Source organism: Protomyctophum parallelum (genome assembly GCF_964188405.1).
Source record: "Protomyctophum parallelum genome assembly, chromosome: 8".
NCBI classification, from domain to species: domain Eukaryota; kingdom Metazoa; phylum Chordata; class Actinopteri; order Myctophiformes; family Myctophidae; genus Protomyctophum; species Protomyctophum parallelum.
Window position 1 is genome coordinate 48728137 of NC_139703.1, and position 23340 is coordinate 48751476.

Below are 23340 nucleotides of genomic sequence, written 5' to 3' on the forward strand. Positions count from 1 at the left end.
GTGTGAGAGATTGTTTATTTTGTCTACACACATACACAAACTGGTGTTAGTTAAAACAGAGGCACTTAAAACCCCTTTTGTGCCCAAAAAAAAAAGAAAAAGGAAAATTATACATGAAATCAAACATTTTTAATTTGGCTTTAATTTCCCCCCCTCCCCAAACACCTTTGAATGAGGATTGCCATGGCAACCATTTAACATGGCTAATTGACAACAGACCCATCTTTAAAACTGGAACAGAAGAGCCCGGGCTTTTGTTTCCCAAAACCGCATCTTTAGATGGCAGGTTGTTGACCTAATGGTTGAGAGTCCTGTTCCTGTACCTGTAAGGTCACAGGTTCACCCACTGACACAGTTCAATGTACATGAAATGTCCTGTCAAAGTGCCCTTGAGCAACAATGCCCTTTTCCACCGCCGTCTGTTTGACTGTTTAACTAACATGGACTAGACTTCAGTTTGTCTTTGCTCTGTTCGTTTACCTTTGGCCAAAGACGGTGTTCTGAAACAAAAGACAATACCACCCATTTTCTTTTTAGATTATTGTTATTATTGAGAAATGGAACAGAACAAAGCTAAGTTTCTCATTATGTTTATATACCAAATGTATTACATTATGGGACATGGTTAAACTTGCTCTAGAGTTTGTTTTAGGAAACAAACAATAGAAATTTAGCAAAAAGTTCTACTATAAACTTACAGGAATTTGTGAATCACAAAAGTAGTAGGACGCCCATTATAATAAAATCAGTACACGAAATACAATTTATCCCAAAAAAAACTAAGTTTAGAGTTAACAAAATCCTGAATAGTGTGGTGGGCCCATGATAGTAATGATTGCTGGAAACACAGAACACAACAGGGATGGTTTTCCAAAACCACATGTACACCTCTTCCAAGTTTCCATTCATTGTCAATGATATGTTAATAAGATATGATAAAGTCCAAAGATGAGTTTGGGAAACAGATCCCAGAACAGTGTGGTACCCAGCAGAGACAGAACAGAATGGGATCTCCAACCAACACAAAAACCGATATAAAACAACAAATCAAGCCCATAGTGCCCCCTGTTGGTACATAACAACAACTGATTCTATAGTAGAAATTATAACTTTTATATCACCCCTCATCTCTCTCTAGAATTATATACAATTACACTTTGTACAATAAAGCAGTGTTGCTCTCCTCACAGCGCAATGTGTGTTTAAGTGCGTGTGTGTGTGTGTGTGTGTGTGTGTGTTGCAGCCAACATGCTGGCAGGATACACTGTCCACTTAGAAACTCACATGGTGTGTGTGTGTGTGTGTGTGTGTGTGTGTGTGTGTGTATGTGTGAGCGGACGCACACCCATGCGTGAATGTGTTTAAGTGGAGCTGCTCTTGGAGAGGTTTGGGTAGAGGACCGCTGCAGTCACAGCAACCATCACAGCCACCACCGGCATCCAGGGGCTCCAGCCGCTCTGTCAGACAGACAGGGAAAAACACACACACACACACACACACACACAGAAAACAAAAGAGATGGCACCAATTAAGAGTACGTCCTACTTTCATCTCAAGAGTGACATCTGATAGAGAAAGAGAGAGAAAAATAACAAAACAAATTAAGAAGAATAGACGGGATGCAGTCAAGTTGAAGCAATGGATGGACAAGAACAAAAGTTGAATGACATGAAATGAAGAGTCATCCTGCCAGGGGGAAATAAGAGCTAGATTATGCACAAAAGTATTGAAACCAAGTTAAATTAAAACATTACACAGAGAAGAAGAAATGGGAAGGAACAGATTTAAAATAAATCTGTAGTTCAGTCGAACACAACAGAGGTGAATGAAGTTATAGCGGAAGCAGCGGGTCTTTTCTGTGGAGATAGTGAGACAGTAGGACCAGTACAGAAGATAAAGGGATGGATGCTGTCAGGCATTTTAGAGGGAAACATTTTTCAGTCACACATACTATGAAATGTTTCACTATAAAAGATTCTTCAGAAACATGGCAGACAAACTTCCGTGTCTCACCATTGTCACCAATGGGTATGGGCACTGATGACGCGGAGGAGAGAACACGCCCCCAGCGCCCACAGCCAGAATGGAACCCAGGACCTTCTAGCTGTGAGGAGACAGCGCTACCGACAGCGTCACCGTGCCATCATTAGCATTTTCTTAAGTGCAAGTACGTCGTTATGTGAAAAGGGTCTTTTCCTTTCAATTCAGCTTGTAGCTGGCGAGCTACCTTAACCCATTATTATTATGTTATACTTTAGCTATTGAAAAATAGCAGATCTACAAGCTCATAGCGCTCACCGAGTGGCGCGCTTAGTGGAACATCAACATTAATGAGCTGGAAAAACAAAACTAGACTACTACTTCAGCCGAATCTTGGACAGGGCTAGTAGACTTGTGATCTATAATCTGTTCTCTTCTTTTGGCAATACTAGGAAACAAGAAAGTCATTCTGAATTACAGTGTATTCGTATGGACTGGACTTCACTGCAGCTTCTACCTTTACGCTGCCTCAATTGTAGGTGAAATACCCGGCGTATGTGCCGTGTGTCTATATTACTACATGGAACTAGGAAACTTTGCAGTGGATAGTTACAGGCTGAGAGTAACATTTTACTGCCCTCAAACTAGAGGCCCTAAAGTCACTGGGAGAGCACATTTCAGTCGGTCAGTTAGACATTATATCATAATGTCACCTCACCCCCCAGGGTCCAGTAATGTTTAAACGTTGACTCCGAACTCAAACAGCAGTAATGACTCAAATAGGCCATAACTAGAAAAGGAAAATAAACCCATCATTTATATAATAGCAACAACAGTTTTGTTAGAACAGGAGAAACTTTTAAGTAATGACTCTGTTGCTCCATTTGGACTACCAAGCTAAAAGTACGGCCAGATGATCAGAGTCCCACCTACCGACATGTCTGACGACATCTACATTTATTTAATGTTGTGGCTAAAACTGGACGGAAAAGATTCTGATATTTACTTAGAACCAATTCTAGAACCACTAGTCAGTTACTGTGGCAAGATGTCATACCTTAATTTCTGTTATTTAAGCTCAACTGTGTAGCTTCCATATGGGAAGGCCACTCGATAAGCCCCTTTGGGTTTTTTTGGCACTTCCAGCACATCATGCATGTAACGAATCTTGTTTCCTATTTGAAATATTTGCTTTCTGTATTTTTATTTTATTTTACCATATTGTTGTTATTATTTTACATGTGCAAATAAACTAAAGTAAACTAAACTAAAGATGGGTGATGGTTATGAATAGCCTGGTTAATAAACCAGACCGAATCAGCCGTTGGCAAAAAAAGAATTGCCTGCCGGCGGATTACGGTCTGGAGAGGCTCAATTGTACGCCCATTTCCTACACCAGAGAAATGGGGCGGCCAATCGGGACACGGTATGCAATATGGGCGGGCTTTGGTACAGTGACTTTCAATGCTTGAGACCTTTGACTGACAGTAGCTCTGACCAATTGCGTCAAAGAGAAAATGTTTCAACCCGCCCCCCTGGAAATGAAATCCAAGCTGAGCCTACCCAGACTAATATCCCGCGGTCCGTGCGATATTAGTCTGGTTTATAACCAGGCTAGGTTATGAATGACCGTGTAGGTTTGTTAACAGCCACCCTCTCTGCAGTGTTAGCCCGTACATTTAATTTAGATGTCACTAGAGGTTTCGGTAGGCAGAGATCATCTAGTGCAGGGGTTCTCAAACTGTGGTGCGTTGTCACCCTTTGACATGAAAAGGCTAATGGCGGTTTTATGGTGTTATTTAGCACAAACGGCAAAACTGTTGTAACGAGCTGTATAGAGCAGCTGCGGGAGTATACAGCAGCTGCATGTCTCTCAGTGCAGTGAAATTCCGTGATTATTTGCCATAATCATATTTTAAAAATTATAGTTATATATCAAGGCATCCACAGAGTATCCCTTTAAAGGAAGGTATGGGTGACCATCCTTTTAACCCATTCTGACCGGGCACCCATTTTGGTGTCAGCATCATGTTATGCTTTAGCTTATTGAAAAATAGCAGATCTACAAGCTCATATCGCGCCACCGAGTGGCGCGATACGAGCTTGTAGGTCTGCTATTTTTGAAATTTTTTGATTTTTTTAAAATCTGATCTCAAGTCAGAATGGGTTAATCAGACCAGTGTGTGTGTCCAGTGGAAACCTCGTATGAATCTGATCTCAGGTCAGAATGGGTTAAGTTCAAGAGCAGTGTGTATAAAAACAGCAATGACTGACTGGCAGGCAGGCAGGCAGGCAGACATACAGGCAGACATGCTTTAGTAGTACTATTTTCACCAGAAGATAAGACAATCAGAGCGAGCATGATGAAGGTGATGATGATGATGATAATGATAATGACGAAGTGAACAACATTGTCTCAGCCAATCAGAAGTAACTACAAGTTGTGTGTTCTTTTAACCCATTTAGGCCTGACGTCAAAATAAAAAAAAACGTTCGCTCTGACAGAATATATACTGTACCTATTCAAAGATTTGTGCCGCATATTTACGATTTTTCAAAAATAGCAGACCTACAAGTTATGAGCTTGTAGATCTGCTATTTTTCAATAGCTAAAGTATAACAGAATGCTTGAAACACCAAAAGGGGTTTCCACCCAAAATGGGTTAAATTACCTCGTAGTTTCTTCAAAATGAGATTAAAACAAGGAAAAACAAATATAAAACAGAATTTTAGAACTCTACTTCTAGACACTGGGCACTAGTGGTTACCGTGGTAGATCAAGAACACTGGCCCCATATTACGTCAGTGGATCTAGAATGATGACGGTCCCACATTATTCACAGTGTTTGATCACCATTTTTAATCGCTGTCTACAATGTTGTCATTCTCTCATCCCACAGACAGACGGACAGATAAGACAGATGGAGACTCAGAGACCAACAGAGAAGGAGAGAAAGACATACTGTATAGAGAGACCGACAGTCAGTCAGACGACAGACAGACAGAGATAAAGGTGAAGTTGTTCTTTCGGTTGTATAGCTACCTTTCTACCACAACTGACTGTAACAGCAGTACAGCAGAGCCAGGACAAGGCCTATGAATATGGCTTGAACAGGCTGCAGAATGGGTGGCTACAGGGAGGAGAGAGGGGGGGGAGGGAGGGAGGAGGGAAAACAAGATCATCAGCCTACGCAAAATAATCAATGGAAAAACTAAACATGGAGCATGGAGCAGCTACAGCCAGGAAGAGGGCGGGGGAGAGAGAGAGAGAGAGAGAGAGAGAGAGAGAGAGAGAGAGAGAGAGAGAGAGAGAGATTATATTTGTTCTAGATCAATTAAACATATTTCTTCTAGATAATTATTGTTGTATATCATTACAACATTAATTATAAAATGAATTATCATTACATTATTAAATTGACACTGGGTAAAAAAAAATGGGTTTCAAAATCGTGGGATAAAAAAAGTAATACAAAATTGTTGTATATCAATTCAATTTCAATTCAATCATTTCAATGACATGTAGATCTATTAAACCTATAATTTCTATAAATGTATTAAACTTATATTGGTTGTAGTACAACTACTAAACCTGTAATTGTTCTAGATTTGTTTTAAAGTGGTCGGGGGGGGGGTTATCAGATCGTTATGGATTTCACATCAACTGTCATAATATTGTTGTGGTTTTAACACTATACGATTGATCGCCGACAAGGGATCACATACTTCAAGATATTTCACCAGGATGCGATCCAGACCTGATACAATTCACAGAGGAATTATATCCCCTCATACCTGCAACCTATTAACCCATTCTGACCGGGCACCCATTTTGGTGTCAGCATCATGTTATGCTTTAGCTATTTAAAAATAGCAGATCTACAAGCTCATATCGCGCCACCGAGTGGCACGATACGAGCTTGTAGGTCTGCTATTTTTGAAAAATCGAAGAGCGACTGACATTTTTAGAATCTGATCTCAGGTCAGAATGGGTCAATCAGACCAGTGTGTGTCCGGCGGAAACCTCGTATGAATCTGATCTCAGGTCAGAATGGGTTTAAAAAAACCCTGGCTGCAACAGAGAAGGAGCGGCGTGTTTTAAATGCTCAGTGTCAAGACAAATATCAAATATCTTGCAATGTGTAGTAGCCCCAAGTGATACTAGGAAAGAGACAGAATACTAACATGGAAATGTTATTTTTCTTTTCTGGTCATGTAACGTTGGATATTTTAAAAGGTATTGTGTAGAACCTGGTTACTATAACTACGGTACACAGCATGTCCACTGTAGGCTAGTAGCTGGAGTAAAGACTGAGTGAGAAAAGAGAGGAGACTACAGGATTTTAAAGATGGTGCCGTGATCTTTGTACTTTTTCTGTTTTGTAGTATGGGTATATGAAGTTTATATTACTCTAATAGACCGCCTGTTGTGGTATAGTTACATCACAATCATCCCCTCTCCTAACCCCTCCCCCTTTATCATACAACAACAGCTGTGGGTGCGGCTTCAGTTCAGGTGGATCACCACCCATCAGGCAAACTTAATTAACTGGTGTGTGTGGCCACATATAAACATAATTTTAACATTTTCTGTACACCTTTTTGAACAAAATCTTTCTCCTAGTATAATCATAGTACATGATGATCAGGGTTTTAGGGTGGGAAAAAATCACGGCACTCCATCTTTAAGTAGAGCCAAAGAAAGCAAGAGAAAAGTTAAAGGGAAATAAGAGAAAGGGAGAAGAATAGATGAGAGGATATGGAAAAAGGCTGATGTTTGGCATTATCACTGTACTGTACATTATCACTGTACTGTACATTATCACTGTACTGTCTTGATCAGAAATATCTTACTGGTCAGCTTGTACATCAGCTAGGATGAAAAGTCAGTGGACAATGACAGCATATACAGACCCAGGACCTCATCATGACAAAGTTCATAGTTTTCATTAAGCCGTCTTTTGACTGGCCTTAGAGAAACCAGCCGTGTGTGCACGTGTAAATGATAAATAATGTACAAACAATATAGAACCATTTTGTTCAGAAAGAAACCTCCAAGCTCTCTTCTCCCATCCTCTAAACTAAACTCCCTGCATCTGTAGTCATCTGTCACTCAAACCCTGATGGATGTATCCAGAGGAGGAGAGAAACGGCAGTACACACACTTTAAGTTTAGCATCTTACATCAGAGAGAGAGTGTGTGTGTGTGTGTGTGTGTGTGTGTGTGTGTGTGTGTCTTACATTAGTCTTGTCCTGTAGTATCTTCAGGCTGTGTTGACATTGTTGTAGTTCATGGTGAATGTTGTGTTTCTCCTGTTCCGTTTTCTCATAGCGTTGACGCAGGTCTGACAGCTGCACCTGTGTGTCCTCATACTGACACACACAAACATGCAAAAATATGTGTTGGACTTTTGTCATTTCACAGTATTATTTTCCAATTGTGTGTGTGTGTGTGTGTGTGTGTGTGTGTGTGTGTGTGTGTGTTTGACTACAGCCTGGACTCGAACCAAAGTGCTGAAATATCAACAGCTAGAGCAGACCATCTCACAGCTAGGCTACAGAAGTAAACTTTTAGTTTTTATCTTTGGCAGCCTAGGGCATGTGCACATGTTGGTTGTGAGGGGCCTACAAATGGCCGGCCTCTCCAAAAGGACGGCCAAGCAGCTAGCAAGGTACTGCTCAGTATCGGCCATTATTAGGAAGCCGCTCAATTTGGAGTATAGTATGTCAACTATACTGTATGTAACATTGTTTCGCCTTCTATGCACTTTGTAACTGACTGCATTGCCAGTGTTTATGCCCTCTGTACAAACTATTCCTGTACTACTCAAGTTCTGATTATGCGGACATAAACAAACATTTCAAGTGTGTGTGTGTGTGTGTGTGTGTGTACCTCTTTCTGCAGGCTGTGCGTTCGTTGCGTAGCCTGGTCTAGTTGTGTCCTCAGGTTGGTGGCATCCCGCTGGTGTTTGTTCTCCAGAGAACCCAGTCTGTCCTGCAGAACCCCCTCCCTCCTCTCCAGAACCTCCAGGCTGCTGCTCAGAACCTGACTCTGTTCCCTGGTACTGTGAACAATAACACAACAACACTGGTAAGAACTATAACGCTCAGAACCTGACTCTGTTCCCTGGTACTGTGAACAATAACACAACAACACTGGTAAGAACTATAACGCTCAGAACCAGACTCCGTTCCCTGGTACTGTGAACAATAACAACAACACTGGTAAGAACTATAACGCTCAGAACCTGACTCTGTTCCCTGGTACTGGAATAGTCAAACTCACTCCCAGCCCACATCAGAGCTGACCCCACCTTCGCAACATTCAAAGGCACACTCAAAATCTGTTCGATTACCTTTCCCGTAGTCTCTAGTTTTTTACTTTTTATTTTTCGAATAAAATTGCGCTCCCGATGTGGTGATCAACAGCCAGGGACTCTATTGCGGGTGGTTTGATGTCACAAAGAGTTTTAATGTGGTCCTTGTGCCTCTTTTTTTGGTGGCCATAGAGTATCTGTCGGGGTAGACAGTGGGCTGGCATACAGATCACATGCACGACCCATCCGAGGTGTTTTTGGCCAAGGAGCGCTGTGATGCTGGGCATAGATGTCAGTGTAGGGCACCCTGTCTGCCCAGGTGAGAGCCAGGATCCTTTGGAGGCAGAAGATGTGGAAGGCCTCTAGACTGTTTATGTGCCTCTGAATTTTACTGTGTAAAATACAGTGTTTTACAAATACACCTCTGTGTTAATGCACCAATGTGTACACCACCGTGTACATGACTGTAAATTGAAAATGTCCATTATTGTGTGTCTGACTGGGTTATCTAAAGACCTCTTCCTGGTCTTTTTTTTTGTGGTAACAGAAAGGGAAGGAAGGTGATGAATGGAGGCTTTAAGACCAAACCCACAAATATAATCAGAGAACTAGTTGAAAGAATTACACCTCAAACACACAAACACACCTACAACAACAATCCTTTCATCAGCTTCTCTGTCCGTCAGCTCTTCTGTCCACCCACTGCTCTCAGTCTCTTTTATCATTCAATTGGTGTCAGTCTCCGACCCCGTCAGCTCTTTACCTACATCTGTCTGCCCAGCTGTCTACCTCTCTTTCATCTCTCTCACCCTGTCAGCTCTTCACCTTTCTGCCTCTCTCAGAGTGGTCCGTCCACACATGGTATTATTTATAGAGACAGAGCAGAAAAGTCTAGAGGGATGCAGTGTAGGGCGTCTCGGTGTAACTTCAATACAATACCTTGAAATACCTCATTTAGCATTATATATAGCTGGCCTCATCCACCCCCCCCCCCCCCCCCCCCCCAACGCTGAAACAACGGACGGAAATCCAGGGTTATGATTTAACCCATTCTGACCGGGCACCCATTTTGGTGTTGGCATCATGTTATGCTTTAGCTATTGAAAAATAGCAGATCCACAAGCTCATATCGCGCCACCGAGTGGCGCGATACGAGCTTGTAGGTCTGCTATTCTTTTTAAATCGAAGAGCGACAGACATTTTTAGAATCTGATCTCAGGTCAGAATGGGTTAATCAGACCAGTGTGTGTGTCCAGTGGAAACCTCGTATGAATCTGATCTCAGGTCAGAATGATTTAAAACCTTTTCCTACCCTTTTCAAAGGGAGAGAGCGTTTGTTCACTAGCGGGCTGCTAGCTGCTGGTTGTGTGTGTGTGTGTGTGTGTGTGTGCTGTACCTGTCTAGCTCGGTCTCCAGGGTTTGGAGTCTGTCCAGCAGTGTTCTCCTCTCTACTCTCAGACCTTCACAGTCATGCTGCACAGACACGCACTGCTTCTGGAGAGACTCACACTCCACTGCACACAGAGGAAAGAAACAGTCATTTCATCTTTTTTAACACATTCTGACCTGAGATCAGATTCATACGAGGTTTCCACTGGACAACACACTGGTCTGATTAACCCATTCTGACCTGAGATCAGATTCTAGAAATGTCAGTCGCTCTTCGATTTTTCTAAAATAGCAGACCTACAAGCTCGTATCGCGCCACTCGGTGGCGCGATATGAGCTTGTAGATCTGCTATTTTTAAATAGCTAAAGCATGACATGATGCTGACACCAAAATGGGTGCCCGGTCAGAATGGGTTAAGTAACATTTTATTACAATTGTCATTAATCGGATTATTCATTTTCGATAATGCACTCATACCTTCAAGGGTGACATAGAGACAGAAGGGCTAAAATGTAATGTAAAATTAATAAATTATCTAAACTCTGAAGTGAGAGGGAGGTACTTATTCATTCATTTATACAGTATATATCTGCTTGGGGGATCAGAATATTCCGTTTGAAATAAATGCCGTTATATAAATCTTTACACTTTTTAGCCATGCCAATGTGATTTTGCCGATGTGAAGTATTTGTACTTAAAACATTTTGTTCCGCAACATAATCTCCACAATACTTTTGAGTATTAAATACAATCACCAGAAGTGAAAATCTAACATCATGCTATGAACAAACTACACAATGGTCGTAACATATTGAATGCCACCACCATGTGTTCGGCATCATGACGTGTAATTTCACGACAATGTCTGTGGTTTCGTTTAGCCACTTAATTAGCAACTGCTTTTTAAGACCCATAAAAGCTTTCAAATACACGGGTAGGGCATTTACCAACATGGTATGTTGTAAAAAGCCCATGTAAACCACAGACCTTAGTTGAGGCATTTAACCAAAAACCCAATAAAACAAATCCCTTGACTTTGAGAGAGAGAGAGAGAGAGAGAGAGAGAGAGAGAGAGAGAGAGAGAGAGAGAGAGAGAGAGAGAGAGAGAGAGAGAGAGCGAGAGAGAACCAGGAAGTTCAAAAGGCCAACTTGTTTCTGGGTTTTAGGACTACAAACGCAGGCACATTCTATTCTACATGGTGCGAGTAAATATAGTGACCTTAATTTATATACCTGTACTGTGCATTTCTATAATTATTATTAACCCATTTAGGCCCGACTTCGAAATGTAAAACATTTCTTCTAAATCCTCCAGTTTTCTGAAATAAATATTTTCACGATTTTCCAAAAATAGCAGACCTACAAGCTCGTCAAGCGCGCCACTCGGTGGTGCGCTATGAGCTTGTAGATCTGCTATTTTTCAATAGCTAAATTTTAACATAAGGGGTTCCCGCCCAAAATGGGTTAATACCAAGGGGCCAGCTAGGCCGTGGATTCTTGACGAGGAAACCCCGTGCAACCGAGCGCCCAATGTTAAAGCCCAGCTGCACTTCCGCATTTGGACACCAAAATTGGTGTCCAAATGCTGAATCAGCGAAAAAATGCGGAAATAGACGGTACTTCCGGCAGCCTTCCGGGTGCTTCAAAACGCCACTGAGCAACTTCCACTGACATGAATAGCGTAGGGGGCGGAGCTTCGCACCAGTTTAGTCTCTATCCTTTTAATACTCTATGGTTAATACACACACACACACACACACACACACACACACACACACTTTTCTTACCCTGTAGCTGGCTGGCTTTTTGATGGTGTTGCGTGTGTTGTGTGAGTGTGTGTTGCAGTGCGTTGATCTCCTGTTCATATTTATCTGCAGTGCCGTGCCAGCGCTCCAGCTCAGAACGAACGGTTGCCAGGTCTGACTGCAAGGCTGACATCTCCCTCTCTCTTTCTGCTGTGGCGGCCTCCATGGCATGGCGCAGAACCAGAACCTACAATATTAACACAGTGACATCATCAACGTTAAGACGGTTGTTCCACCGTCTATGGTCCTGTCCAAAGTTGATGGAATTTTGGGGGAAGGTCGGGCAGGAAATACAGAAGATTTTGTCAATACATACATGCTCGGTCTAGATCCAGAGGGAAACAAGATAAAGCGTAATGAACAAATGTTTATACTAGATATATGTCTTTTACAAGCTAAGAGAATGATAGCATTGACCTGGAAGAGGCCAGACAAACCAAGTATTACACAGTGGTTCAGGGGCCCAATCCCAATCCACTCCCTTGCTGACTCAATGAGCCCTCACTGACTTAGCTGCGCGTTCATGTGAAGTCTGCGAGGGCTTGAGGGATGTCCCATTTGAAATCGGTAAGTCAGTGAGGGCTCAGCCCCGCCCCTTTATGTGCCCTTTGCCAAAGTCAGCATCGATGCTGACTTTGGCAAAGAAATTACCCACAGTTCATAGCGTTACCAGTGGAATGAGGGGGATCCTCCGAACGTCAATCATTCAGCTATGCAAATTAGTTATGTATCGCGATTAGAATGTCAACAAACACAATAGTGCTTTCTCACTGTTCTCAAAAGCAGACGGAATGGAAGGATATAGGCTATTATATTTAATAACAATAATAAGGGAAACATGATGAGAAATGACTAATGAGCAAAGTAAAATATGGAAATGAAATGTATAATGCATATTATTATATATGAATATTACAACTCATATCACACAGGAAAGTGTATTTATTAAACTAATAATAAAACGATCAGCTTAAATACTAAAATAGACATGATAGACATGTGTAAATAGGCCAAGCATGTAGGTAGGCACTGGCTGTGAATAAGGACAGTTTGTATAAAGTGATGCAAAGTGTCATGAATGGCGGACTCATCTTCAAAGTGCTGTCCCATTTCTTTCACAACAATTTGGAGCCCTTGCAGCCTCTCACCCTCAAGCACTTACAGCTGACGTCATTAAAGTCAATGAGGGTCCAGGGCTCAGGGCTTGAGGGAGGCAATTGGGATTGGGCCAGGGAATTGTCTTTATGTTTACCTTTGGAAAAGATTGCATACATTCTTAAGGACAAACAAGAAGTGTTTCAGGAGGTGTGGGGCCGTTTTATAAGATACATAAAGAACAAGAAGTTGTCACATTTAATGGATGGAGCTGAAGAGGAGTAGTGCTGTTGTTTTTTTGTTTTGTTTTTTGGTTATTGTTGTTTTGCTTTCTTTATATTAGTAATTGTCTTGTAATGTTCATTGTTGTTTTCTGTATGTTTGTATTGTCATGTGTGTGTAAAAAAGGGAAATAAATACATTGTTGAAAAAAAAAACGGTGACAGTTATTGAATATAAATGATCCACTGTTTTTCTAATCTTATATCCCTGTCTTAATCTCTATAGAGCGTCGCAGTCCCACCCCCTTTCATGACGACGCCAGGCCCAGGAAATGATTCCCAATGCATTTTTCCCATAGACATTTCAAAAGGTATTTATTTAAAGACAGTTACGCCGCGGACAAAGCCAACTCGAGTCGTGACAACTCATGACAACACAATATTTTGGACCAAACAAATAAGAAAAACACCTGCTGTTTTTTTCTTCCTTCTAATTATTTGTTCGGCCCAAAAAATTGTGTTTCTTGTCATGATTTGTCATTTTTGCAAAGGGTTTGTATATATTGTTTTGTGTCGGGCGAGTCCCCGCAGTCAGTTCAGTTGGAACTGGATGAATATAACCAAACAGCCAAAACATTTCCGTGTTTCACTGCTGATCGGCAGTCAGGACGCGACGGGTCGAGTCAGGGGGACGCGAAGGTCGCTTCAGTTGGATTTTTTCAGCCGGGGCGAAGATACCAGGCGGCCGTTCGCTTTGTTCGCATTGCGCCCGTTCGAGCAACTTCTCGTCTTTGCATTGACTTTGTATGTAAATCGCGCCGCTCTAACTGTACAGGTCTGAATACATCTTTACAGTTTTGGACATAGCACAGTTACACTATGTGTGTGGCTTGCGTATGGTATGGTCTACTGTAAGTGTACCTCTTCCTGTGCAGAGTACAGCTCTTCTCTGGTGTAACTGATGGAGCTCTCTCTCTGCTCTCTGAGAGCCTCCATATCGGCCTGCAGCTTACCTAGCTGGGCTGGAATGAACAAACAACAAAATACATACTCAGTTCAATTTGTTACAAAGTGAAGAACAATGTAACTGTTCGGATTTCGGGAGATTAACCGAGTATCCGACGGACTCAGCAACCGGCAAGACTTTAACTAAGATTCAACACGCATAGACTGAACTAGAATGTTCCAATAATCGCTTCTCTTTACAAACGCATGCTTTTTATAAGGTTTTATCCATCCTGAGCGATTATTGGAACATTTTAGTTCAGTCTATGCGTGTGGAATCTTAGTTAAAGTCTTGCCGGTTGCTGAGTCCGTCGGATACTCGGTTAATCTCCCGAAATCCGAACAGTAACTATGTATGCACTGTCCTTTTTTATGTGAATGTGTGTGTATGCCAACTCTGTAGCTATTGCCTTTAGCTGTGTGTGTGTGTGTGTGTGTGTGTGTGTGTGTCTACTAACTTTGTAGATAGTTGATCTGTTTAGCTGACTCTTCAGTCTGTTGTCTGTTAGTTCTCCTCTCTTCCTCCAGCAGAGCTACAAACAAACAGGGAAAACAATCGACACAAAATTAACATTTAATTTACCCTGGAAATCCACAAACACAAACAACTCTTTAATTTAGTTATTCAACATTTTTCTAAAGCGAAGCAAATATGACCCTTACCTGGACAAAAAAGAAAGAAAACTTATACGCTGCTGAAAGTAAAAAAGCTTAGACCGTTCCGTTTTGTTCCTTAGGCCCCCTCCCATAACCCTTACGTTCCTTAGGCCCCCTTCCATAACCCTTACGTTCCTTAGGCCCCCTCCCATAACCCTTACGTTCCTTAGGCCCCCTCCCATAACCCTTACGTTCCTTAGGCCCCCTCCCATAACCTTTACGTTCCTTAGGCCCCCTCCCATAACCCTTACGTTCCTTAGGCCCCCTTCCATAACCCTTACGTTCCTTAGGCCCCCTCCCATAACCCTTACGTTCCTTAGGCCCCCTCCCATAACCCTTACGTTCCTTAGGCCCCCTTCCATAACCCTTACGTTCCTTAGGCCCCCTCCCATAACCCTTACTAGTAGTACTCTTACCTTGTAGCTCCAGACATTTCTGCTTGCCGGTGTTGGCTAATTCCTGTGCTTCTAGTAGTTCTCTGTGGAGATGGTTGATGACCTGCTCTGTGTCTCCAAGCTCCAGACCGGCCCGACACAACTCATCTATACAGGAACAGGAAGAGAGTAAACAACTCATCTATCGAGGCTGAGGAAGGAATTATGGTGGGTGTGTGTGTGTGTGTGTGTGTGTGTGTGTTCCACCACACAGGCGCGCAAGGTGCAGCAGAATCGAGGAGTAGAAAAGGGCAGTAAAACACAGTAGAGAACAAAATAAATGTGTAGTAAAGAGTTGCCATTGTTACCTTTGAGTAAAGTGACTCTGTTCTGAGGCTCCATGAGCTCCTGATCATCCATGTTGCCATCTGGAACACAGACACTTGACTACATTAGCTACAGTATGGCATCCAATTTGTTGACATGTCATTATAGGCAAAGACTTAAACTCCATCTCTATACCATACTAAGTATAAAACAGAGGTGAACTGGTTAACCTGTGACTTAACACTGCAAGATTAAACAAAATGAGTGCCATTATAATTATAAGGTAATAGTTAATATAATAGTAACAACAACAGTACAGCCTTTACAAGTATATTGAAATTAAGTGTGTGTGTGTGTGTGTGTGTGTGTGTGTGTGTAACTGGTTTCCTACCCGAGGTGTCGTCACTGCTGCGGTCTTTACTAGGACTCAGAGTGTCTGACATGTCCGACTCTTTAGACTCCATCAGATTCTCTATAAAGATATTATATACACACAGACACAGTCATGCACACAGTACACACACACAAAACAGGAATGTGCACAAGCTCACACACAGGAGAGGGAGATACCATTATCAGTGAACGGAGGGGAATTTGGTATAGGACAATGGTATCGTCACCCGTTTATGGTCCCTTGACACAACTGGCACAAAAGGCTGCCCTACAAAAGGCAGACAGCAGCATCAGCTACTTTCTGTATGGTTTAACCCATTCTGACCCGAGATCAGATTCATACGAGGTTTCCACTGGACACACACTGGTCTGATTAACCCATTCTGACCCGAGATCAGATTCTAAAAATGTCAGTCGTTCTTTGATTTTTCAAAAATAGCAGACCTACAAGCTCGTAGCGCGCCACTCGGTGGCGCGCTATGAGCTTGTAGATCTGCTATTTTTCAATAGCTAAAGCATAACATGATGCCAACACCAAAATGGGTTCCCGTTCAGAATGGGTTAAAGTTCAAGTGCAATGTCTCTGGAAGAGTTTTAAATATATACTTGAGTTGTCAGAAGGATTACTAATGGTTCTGTAAGGTAGGCTTGTTTTGAATGGAGCCATTAGCAATGAACTTGGCAATACTACCATGCCTTTCAACTTTGTAACAGTTCCCCATGTATCCATATGCATTGTGTGGTGTGTATGGAAGCATGTGGAGTGTGTGTGTGTGTGTGTGTGTGTGCGTGTGTGCATGCGTGTGTGTGTGTGTAATTTGAAGAGGGCATTGTTACTTTTAAAGCTGAAGCCAAATTAAAGGTTCTTCCTAACAGACTCAACTTCTGTTGTGACATTAAAAAAAAGGTTTTGGAATTGTTCTTGTTTTTTTTAGGTTTTCTAATCTCAATTGCACCCAAAAAACATGAACTTTTAACATTCAGTAGATTTTCTGTGATCTGGGGTTTTCTGGCTCAAACAGGTGCTCTGATTTGCCGGCAGTAAGTGACATCACTTACTGTAAATCCCATATATGTCAATGGGATTTGCCAGCAGATGTCACTGTTTCACTGTGTTGCCTGTTTTCATTGTAGCTCAAAAGGCCCAAAAAACCCCAAAGAAAACTTCAGACCACAGAAAATCCACTGAATGTTCAAAGTTCAGGTTTTTTGGGTGTAATTGAGGTCATAAAACCTAAAAGAAAAATAAATCAAAATGAATGTCATAAAACCTTTAAGCCTGATTGCGCAGCCAATATAATTTAATAGCTAATCTACAAGCTATTGGCACATCGCAACGCATTGTGAGCTTGTAGATCTGCTATTTTCAACACATGCTTGTCACTCTTGTGTAACAAGCATAAATTAAACATAACTTCTCATCATAATAATTAACATGCTCCTGAGTGAGTCTATATATCAAATATTCTGAAAAGCTATGTTTACAAGGGCTTGCCTTTACATAATATAGTAGCATGTCATGATAGAATTTTGGATGTGATCTGAAAATTGGGGGACCAAGAAAATGTATCCGTGTTTGACCATAATTACTCGGACCCGGGTCGGTTCTAGCCCAAAATTTTAGATTCTCGTAGAGGTTTTTTTTCCGATTCTGACGAATCTCTCTACGAGAGTCTAAAAGATAACTCCGCCCCTAACGTCGAAGAAGCAACCTTGATGCCTTTAAATCACTCTTACCTTGTACAAATGCAAAATCATAGCTGCTTTTAATGTTGCCCCACTTGTTTGTGACGTCTGCGGAACCATATTAAACACCTGCGGGGCTTATTTTTCAATAAAAAAGGTATTTTAATCCACTCAGTTTCTGAATCCTCCATTGTAAATGCGGTAAACGGTAAAATGCGGTAATCCTCCATTGTAAATGCGGTAAACGGTAAAATGCGGTAATCCTCCATTGTAAATGCGGTAAACGGCGCAACAGAATATTGCCCGCGCCCCTAGCGGCTAGCGGCCAGGGTTCTCTTGCGCATTTACAATGGAGAGAAAAGCAAGATGGCCGCCAGAGTTGATTAAAATACCTTTTTTATTGAAAGATAAGCCACGCAGGTGTTTAATATGGTTCCGCAGACGTCACAAACAAGTGGGGCAACATTTAAAGCAGCTATGATTTTGCATTTGTACAAGGTAAGAGTGATTTAAAGGCATCAAGGTAGCTTCTTCTACGTTAGGGGCGGAGTTATCTTTTAGACTCTCGTCGAGAGATTCGTCAGAATCGAAAAAAAACCTCTACGAGAATCAAAAATGTTGGGCTAGGTCGGTTCCAGTTCCATTATCTCTGAACTCCGTTTGGTTAATTTTGTAGTCTACACTCCCAGAGTTAAATGCACACTGAGGATCTTGTAGTCTACACTCCCAGAGTTAAATGCACACTGAGGATCTCGCTGTGCATAAAGTCTGTAACGGGTCTCAAGTTATTAGACTGACAACCACCTGCAGCACTGACAACCCCTGACCTTTGGGACTCGTGAAGAGCTCTAGTCTGGATCCACAGTTTGTGATGTTGTAACATCTGTGCCCAGAGTCACATTGTTTTATGCATTTTTTGTTTGCTATGCACTATTTTCATCTATGTTATTATTTTCCACCTACCTGCCGCACTATGTGTTTTTTCTAGTTATCTGCTGGACTATGCCATGAGAAACCAGCTAGATACATGTGTTGCTATGGTAACAGAACAGGCAGTGATTGTGAAGCCCCGCCCACAGCTCACCTGGCTGATGGGGTGAGGGGCAATCACATTGTTTGGGCCACCTGGAGAGATTGAGTCTGGCAGTCCAGGGTGGAGGTGGAGAGAGACAAACACACAGGCTACACTGAGAAGCAAGAGGATTTATCCCAAGTCTTGCTATAGTAGTTTGTGGGATCGTTTGGATTTATACCCTTTGGAGAAGGAGAACTTTCTTTCCATTTTGGATTATTTCCCTGGAGTTTGGATTATTAGGAGGACGGACTTTGCGTACCGGGTGAAAGGGCGGTAAGAGCCGAGTAGACTTTCCACTACGCAACTTTGGAGCGGGTTCCATTTTGGATTTCTTTTTGTGGACATTTAAGTTAGCTTTGAACAGTGCCAGGACATTTGAACCTCACACCCATCCCTTTTGAGACAGTTTATTTTATTTCGATTTCATTTAAGTTGACTATTGTTATTGAAATTTTCATTTTGTTTTAAGTTTATTAAATTACAGTTAAACTTATTTACTGATTTCTTTAGTGATTTTATTCTGAACTGACCCACCACCTCCCTCATTTTTGCTATAATTGATTTATTTAATTGTTATTAGTGTAATCGTTATAGAATGGAGCCTGAACAGGGACGGTCAGTTCAATAGAATACCAATAATATAATCACTTTTCAGTAATTTAAACATGTCTGATGATGAGAACAGAGCAGGTGAGGAGCCACCAAACCTGTCTCACTACCCTGGGTCAGGAAATGTAGAGCAGACTCCAGATTACAGTGCAGCCTCGTTTATGACTAGGAGAGATGCGTTGTCAGAGTCCCTCAAATCACTCTATGGCGAGGATGATACAGATCCCGAGGGCAGTGAACAGGGCGTAGAGGAGCCTCCTCCACCCAACCCAGTCAACCCAGTCCAAGAACCTGCAGATGGGGCTAGTGGAGTGACTAACACTGACTTACAGGCAGAGCCACCTTCATCACAAGGCAGGGTGGGAGCATTAATAACTCAACTGTATAGTCATTATGGTGACATGGACACTAGAGTCACTGCTGTTGAGCGTAGCCTTAACCTCACCAAAGCCCTCGTCGAAGGTGAATTCAGCCAAAGGTTAGTGGCAGTGGAGGCATTGCTGCAGCAACAGGGCACAGATATTGGGGCTCTGTATTCAAATGCAAAGAAAGGAGAGCAAGGAGTTAATCACCGCATTGACAAGGAGTGCGCAGCTCTTAAAGATCTTGTCTCAACCTCCATTGAGAATCTTGACTCTGAAATGGTGAACTGCTTGAAGCGGAGAGATGCTCGGTGGAATGACATGATGAATTCTCGTCTGCCAGTTAGCACCTCTACCCCCATGCCGGTGGGTCATGCATCTGCCAAGTCTCACTCAAAGCAGAGTTCACCCATTCCTTTTGGGGCAAAGACAATGCCAGACGACAGCCAGAGGAGTGTCATTCACCCTGCCTATCACTTGAAACCTCCAGTCAAGGTGGAGTTTCCTTGTTTTGGCGACAGGGGAAGTGACTTGGATCCAATCTCCTATCTGGAGAAGTGTGAAGAGTTCTTGGCTGTGCGCCCCCTACCTGATCTTGAGATCCTTGCAGCACTTAATTCAGTCTTGAGCGGAACGGCCAAAGACTGGTGGAAGGCCGAACGAACCCGGGTGCAGACCTGGAATGAGTTTAAAGATGCTTTCTTGAGGTCCTTCCTGTCTGAGGACTATGAAGCGGAGGCCGAGATGCGGATCCGTGAGAAACGACAAGAACCACATGAGAGTATTAGAGACTTTGCTTTCCAGTTACGAGCTCTCTGTCTGAGATGGCAAGCCGATCTGCCTGAGAGAGCCATACTCCAGCACATTCTTCGCAATTGCAACCCTAGGCTGGCCAGTCTAGTCAGGGGATCTGTGCGATCGGTTGATGAGTTGGTACGTGTCGGGACACTCATTGAGAAAGACCTGTTGGCCTCTAAGTCATACTGGGCACAAGCTAACAAAGCAGAGCAGCAGAAGAAGACGACTGGAACCTCAGCACCTCCCACGGGGGGAAAGAAACCCCCTGGGAACCTTTCTGTTGTGCAGTCGGCTGAGACGCAAGAAAAGCCTAGCGAGCCAATCATGCTGTCTATGCTCCTGAAGTCATACCACTGTTGGGGTCTTCTGGATACCGGCTGTACCTATACTCTGGTGCAGGAGTCTTTGTGGAGACGTTTAAAAGGTCCCAGTGAGGGACTGAAGACTTGCCACAATGGTGCTTTCATGTTGGCTGATGGCAAGATCAACAGTGCCATTGGTCATGCAATGATTGACTGTGTCTTTCATGGTCGACAGTACACAGTCGATGTCAAGATTATGAAAGACGAGCACCTGGCTTTTCCAGTAGTAACTGGTCTGGACTTCATGTTTCTTACGGGAATCATCCTTGACTTCAAGAACTCCCGCTACGCCATTTCCAGAGGAGACCAACTTGAGTACCATCCTTTCAACCACCAAAGCTCGACACTTGACCCTTTGCATGGTGCCCATCTGTACCTTGCTGTCCCAGTGCCTGCTGCTCCATGTATCCACACCAGTAGCCAACTGGAGGGTGGAAGGGAGCAAGAAGGTGACCCCGGTCTGGTAGACCATGTGCAAAGACTGGTTCAAGCAGCTTCTGTCAGTGAACAGGTTCAGGGCCAGCTAGAACATCTTCTCAATGACTGGTCATCCGTCTGTACGGACGCACTTGGCCACACCTCAGTGGTTAACCACAGCATCCTAACTAACGATGAGGTTCCTATCCGTCGACGTGCATACAGGATGTCACAAGAGAAACAGGAGTATGTGGCAGGAGAGATTAAGGACATGTTGGACAAGCAAATCATCAGGCCATCTGCTTCACCATGGGCTGCACCTGTGGTGTTGGTGAAGAAGAAATGTGGAAAGCTTCGGTTCTGCGTGGACTACAGAGCTGTCAACGCTAAAACCCCTTTGGACGCCTACCCCATGCCTCATATTCATGAGATCTTAGAGTCCATGCATGCTGCCACAGTGTTCAGCACCCTTGACTTGAAGAGTGGATACTGGCAAGTGGGAATGGATCCGCGGAGCATCCACAAGACAGCCTTCGCCACTCCACAGGGTCTATATGAGTTCCTTGTTCTGCCTTTCGGGCTCAAGAACGCAGCGGCAACCTTCCAACGCCTCATGGAAACAGTCCTGAGAGGGCTGATAAGGAAGTTCTGCTTTGTGTACATCGACGATATTGTGATTTACTCACAAAACGATCAGCAGCACCTACAGCACCTGAGGGAGGTGTTTTCCAGGCTGCAGGGCGCCGGACTCACCCTGAACTTGGGGAAGTGTAACCTCTTCCAGCGATCACTGACCTTCCTGGGTCACGAGGTGTCTGGCGAAGGAATCCACACTGAGGCGAAGAAAATTGATTCTGTCTTGTCTTTCCCGACACCGTCCTCAGTGAAGGACATTGAAAGATTCTTGGGAATTGCCGGCTGGTATCATCGGTTCATTCACCGATTTTCTGAACGGGCTGCACCCCTTAATGCGCTAAAAAAGAAGGGCACACCGTGGGTGTGGACCTCAGAGTGCCAAGCCGCTTTTGAAGACCTGAAGCAGGCTCTCACCACAGCTCCAGTGCTGATGGCACCAAACTTCAGTTTACCTTTCAAGGTTCAGACAGACGCAAGTGGCATCGGTTTGGGGGCCGTGCTTACCCAAGAGGTGGAAGGCGTTGAGCGAGTCATTGCGTACGCATCGCGTGTCCTCAACCCTGCTGAGAGAAATTACTCTGTCTCAGAGAGAGAATGCCTTGCCGTTGTATGGGCGGTAGAGAAATGGAGAGCCTTTCTTGAAGGGCGGAAGTTCGAGGTGGTTACTGACCATTCTTCCTTGGCGTGGGTTTTCAACCACCCAAAACCAACTTCCAGACTGGCACGTTGGACAATTAGGCTACAGGAGTTCGACTTCACTGTCATTTACAGGAAGGGACGATTTAATGTTGTTCCAGATGCCCTGTCTAGAGCACCTGTCGGGGTGGAAGACGTAGCCATTCTGTGTGTCAGCCGTGCTGTTCACAGTCACCGATGCACCCTCCCTGTAGACTGGGCCGATATTTCTGCGGCTCAGCAGTATGATCCTGAAGTACAAGAGTTGGTGAAAGAGGTGCAAGATGGAAAAGTCAAACACGGACGCATCCACTATGCCCTCGAAAATGGATTCCTGTACAGGATCGTACCCATCAAGCAGGAAGGACAGAAATGGCAGTTGTTCATCCCAAAAGGAATGAGGTCCCAATTCCTCAACTACTTCCATGACAGCCCACTTGGAGGACATCTAGGAAGGCTGAAAACCCTACTGAGACTGTTGGATGTTGCGTACTGGCCAGATGTGAGGAAGGATGTATGGGAGTACACCAAGAACTGCATAACCTGCCAGAAGTACAAGCCCCAACTGACCAAGCTCTCAGGCCACTTACAATCGACTGCCGTGAAGGAGCCTGGTTTCATGCTGGGTGTTGATCTCATGGGGCCTTTTCCTAGGAGCAGGAAAGGCAACCAATACCTTATGGTGGTAGTCGATTATTGCTCCAAATGGGTTGAGCTGTTCCCCATACGAGAAGCGAAGTCCCCCAAGATAGCTTCCTTGCTAATCGAGGAAATCTTCACTAGGTGGGGTACCCCCAAGTACCTCGTGTCTGACAGAGGGGCACAGTTCACCTCTCAGCTGCTGGCACAGATATGTCAACAGTGGGGTGTGGTCCAGAAGCTAACAACAGCATACCACCCTCAGACAAACTTGACCGAACGCATAAATCGCACCTTGAAAACAATGATGGCATCTTTTGTCAAGGACAAGCACAATACATGGGACATGTGGCTTTCAGAGTTCCGGTTCGCAATCAACTCGGCATGGCAGGAAAGCACAGGCTTCACTCCAGCAGAAGTAGCCCTGGGACGCAAACTGAAAGGCCCACTGGAGAGGGTCCTGTGCCGAGCCCCTGATCCTGACGAGACCACTTATGCCTTGCTGGAAAGACAGAAG

The 23340-nt window shown here is 43.5% G+C and overlaps 1 protein-coding gene across 3 annotated transcripts in view; it reads right to left on the reverse strand.

Moving 5' to 3' along the window:
• Positions 1-23340, reverse strand: part of slmapa (sarcolemma associated protein a) — a 54363-nt gene that overhangs the window by 516 nt on the left and 30507 nt on the right. For 2 of the 3 annotated variants that reach the window (XM_083772028.1, XM_083772030.1), the window contains 10 exons: positions 15563-15643; positions 15213-15272; positions 14887-15012; positions 14272-14346; positions 13730-13830; positions 11475-11679; positions 9694-9811; positions 7874-8045; positions 7222-7353; positions 1-1457 (listed from right to left, as the gene is read on the reverse strand). The exon at positions 1-1457 is cut by the window's left edge and continues 516 nt beyond it. In XM_083772028.1, the coding sequence (XP_083628154.1) occupies positions 1362-1457; positions 7222-7353; positions 7874-8045; positions 9694-9811; positions 11475-11679; positions 13730-13830; positions 14272-14346; positions 14887-15012; positions 15213-15272; positions 15563-15643 (1166 nt within the window). In that variant the 3' untranslated portion in view covers positions 1-1361. Of the gene's footprint in view, positions 1458-5023; positions 5112-7221; positions 7354-7873; positions 8046-9693; positions 9812-11474; positions 11680-13729; positions 13831-14271; positions 14347-14886; positions 15013-15212; positions 15273-15562; positions 15644-23340 lie in introns of all 3 variants that reach the window. The other variant, XM_083772029.1, reaches the window with a different exon arrangement.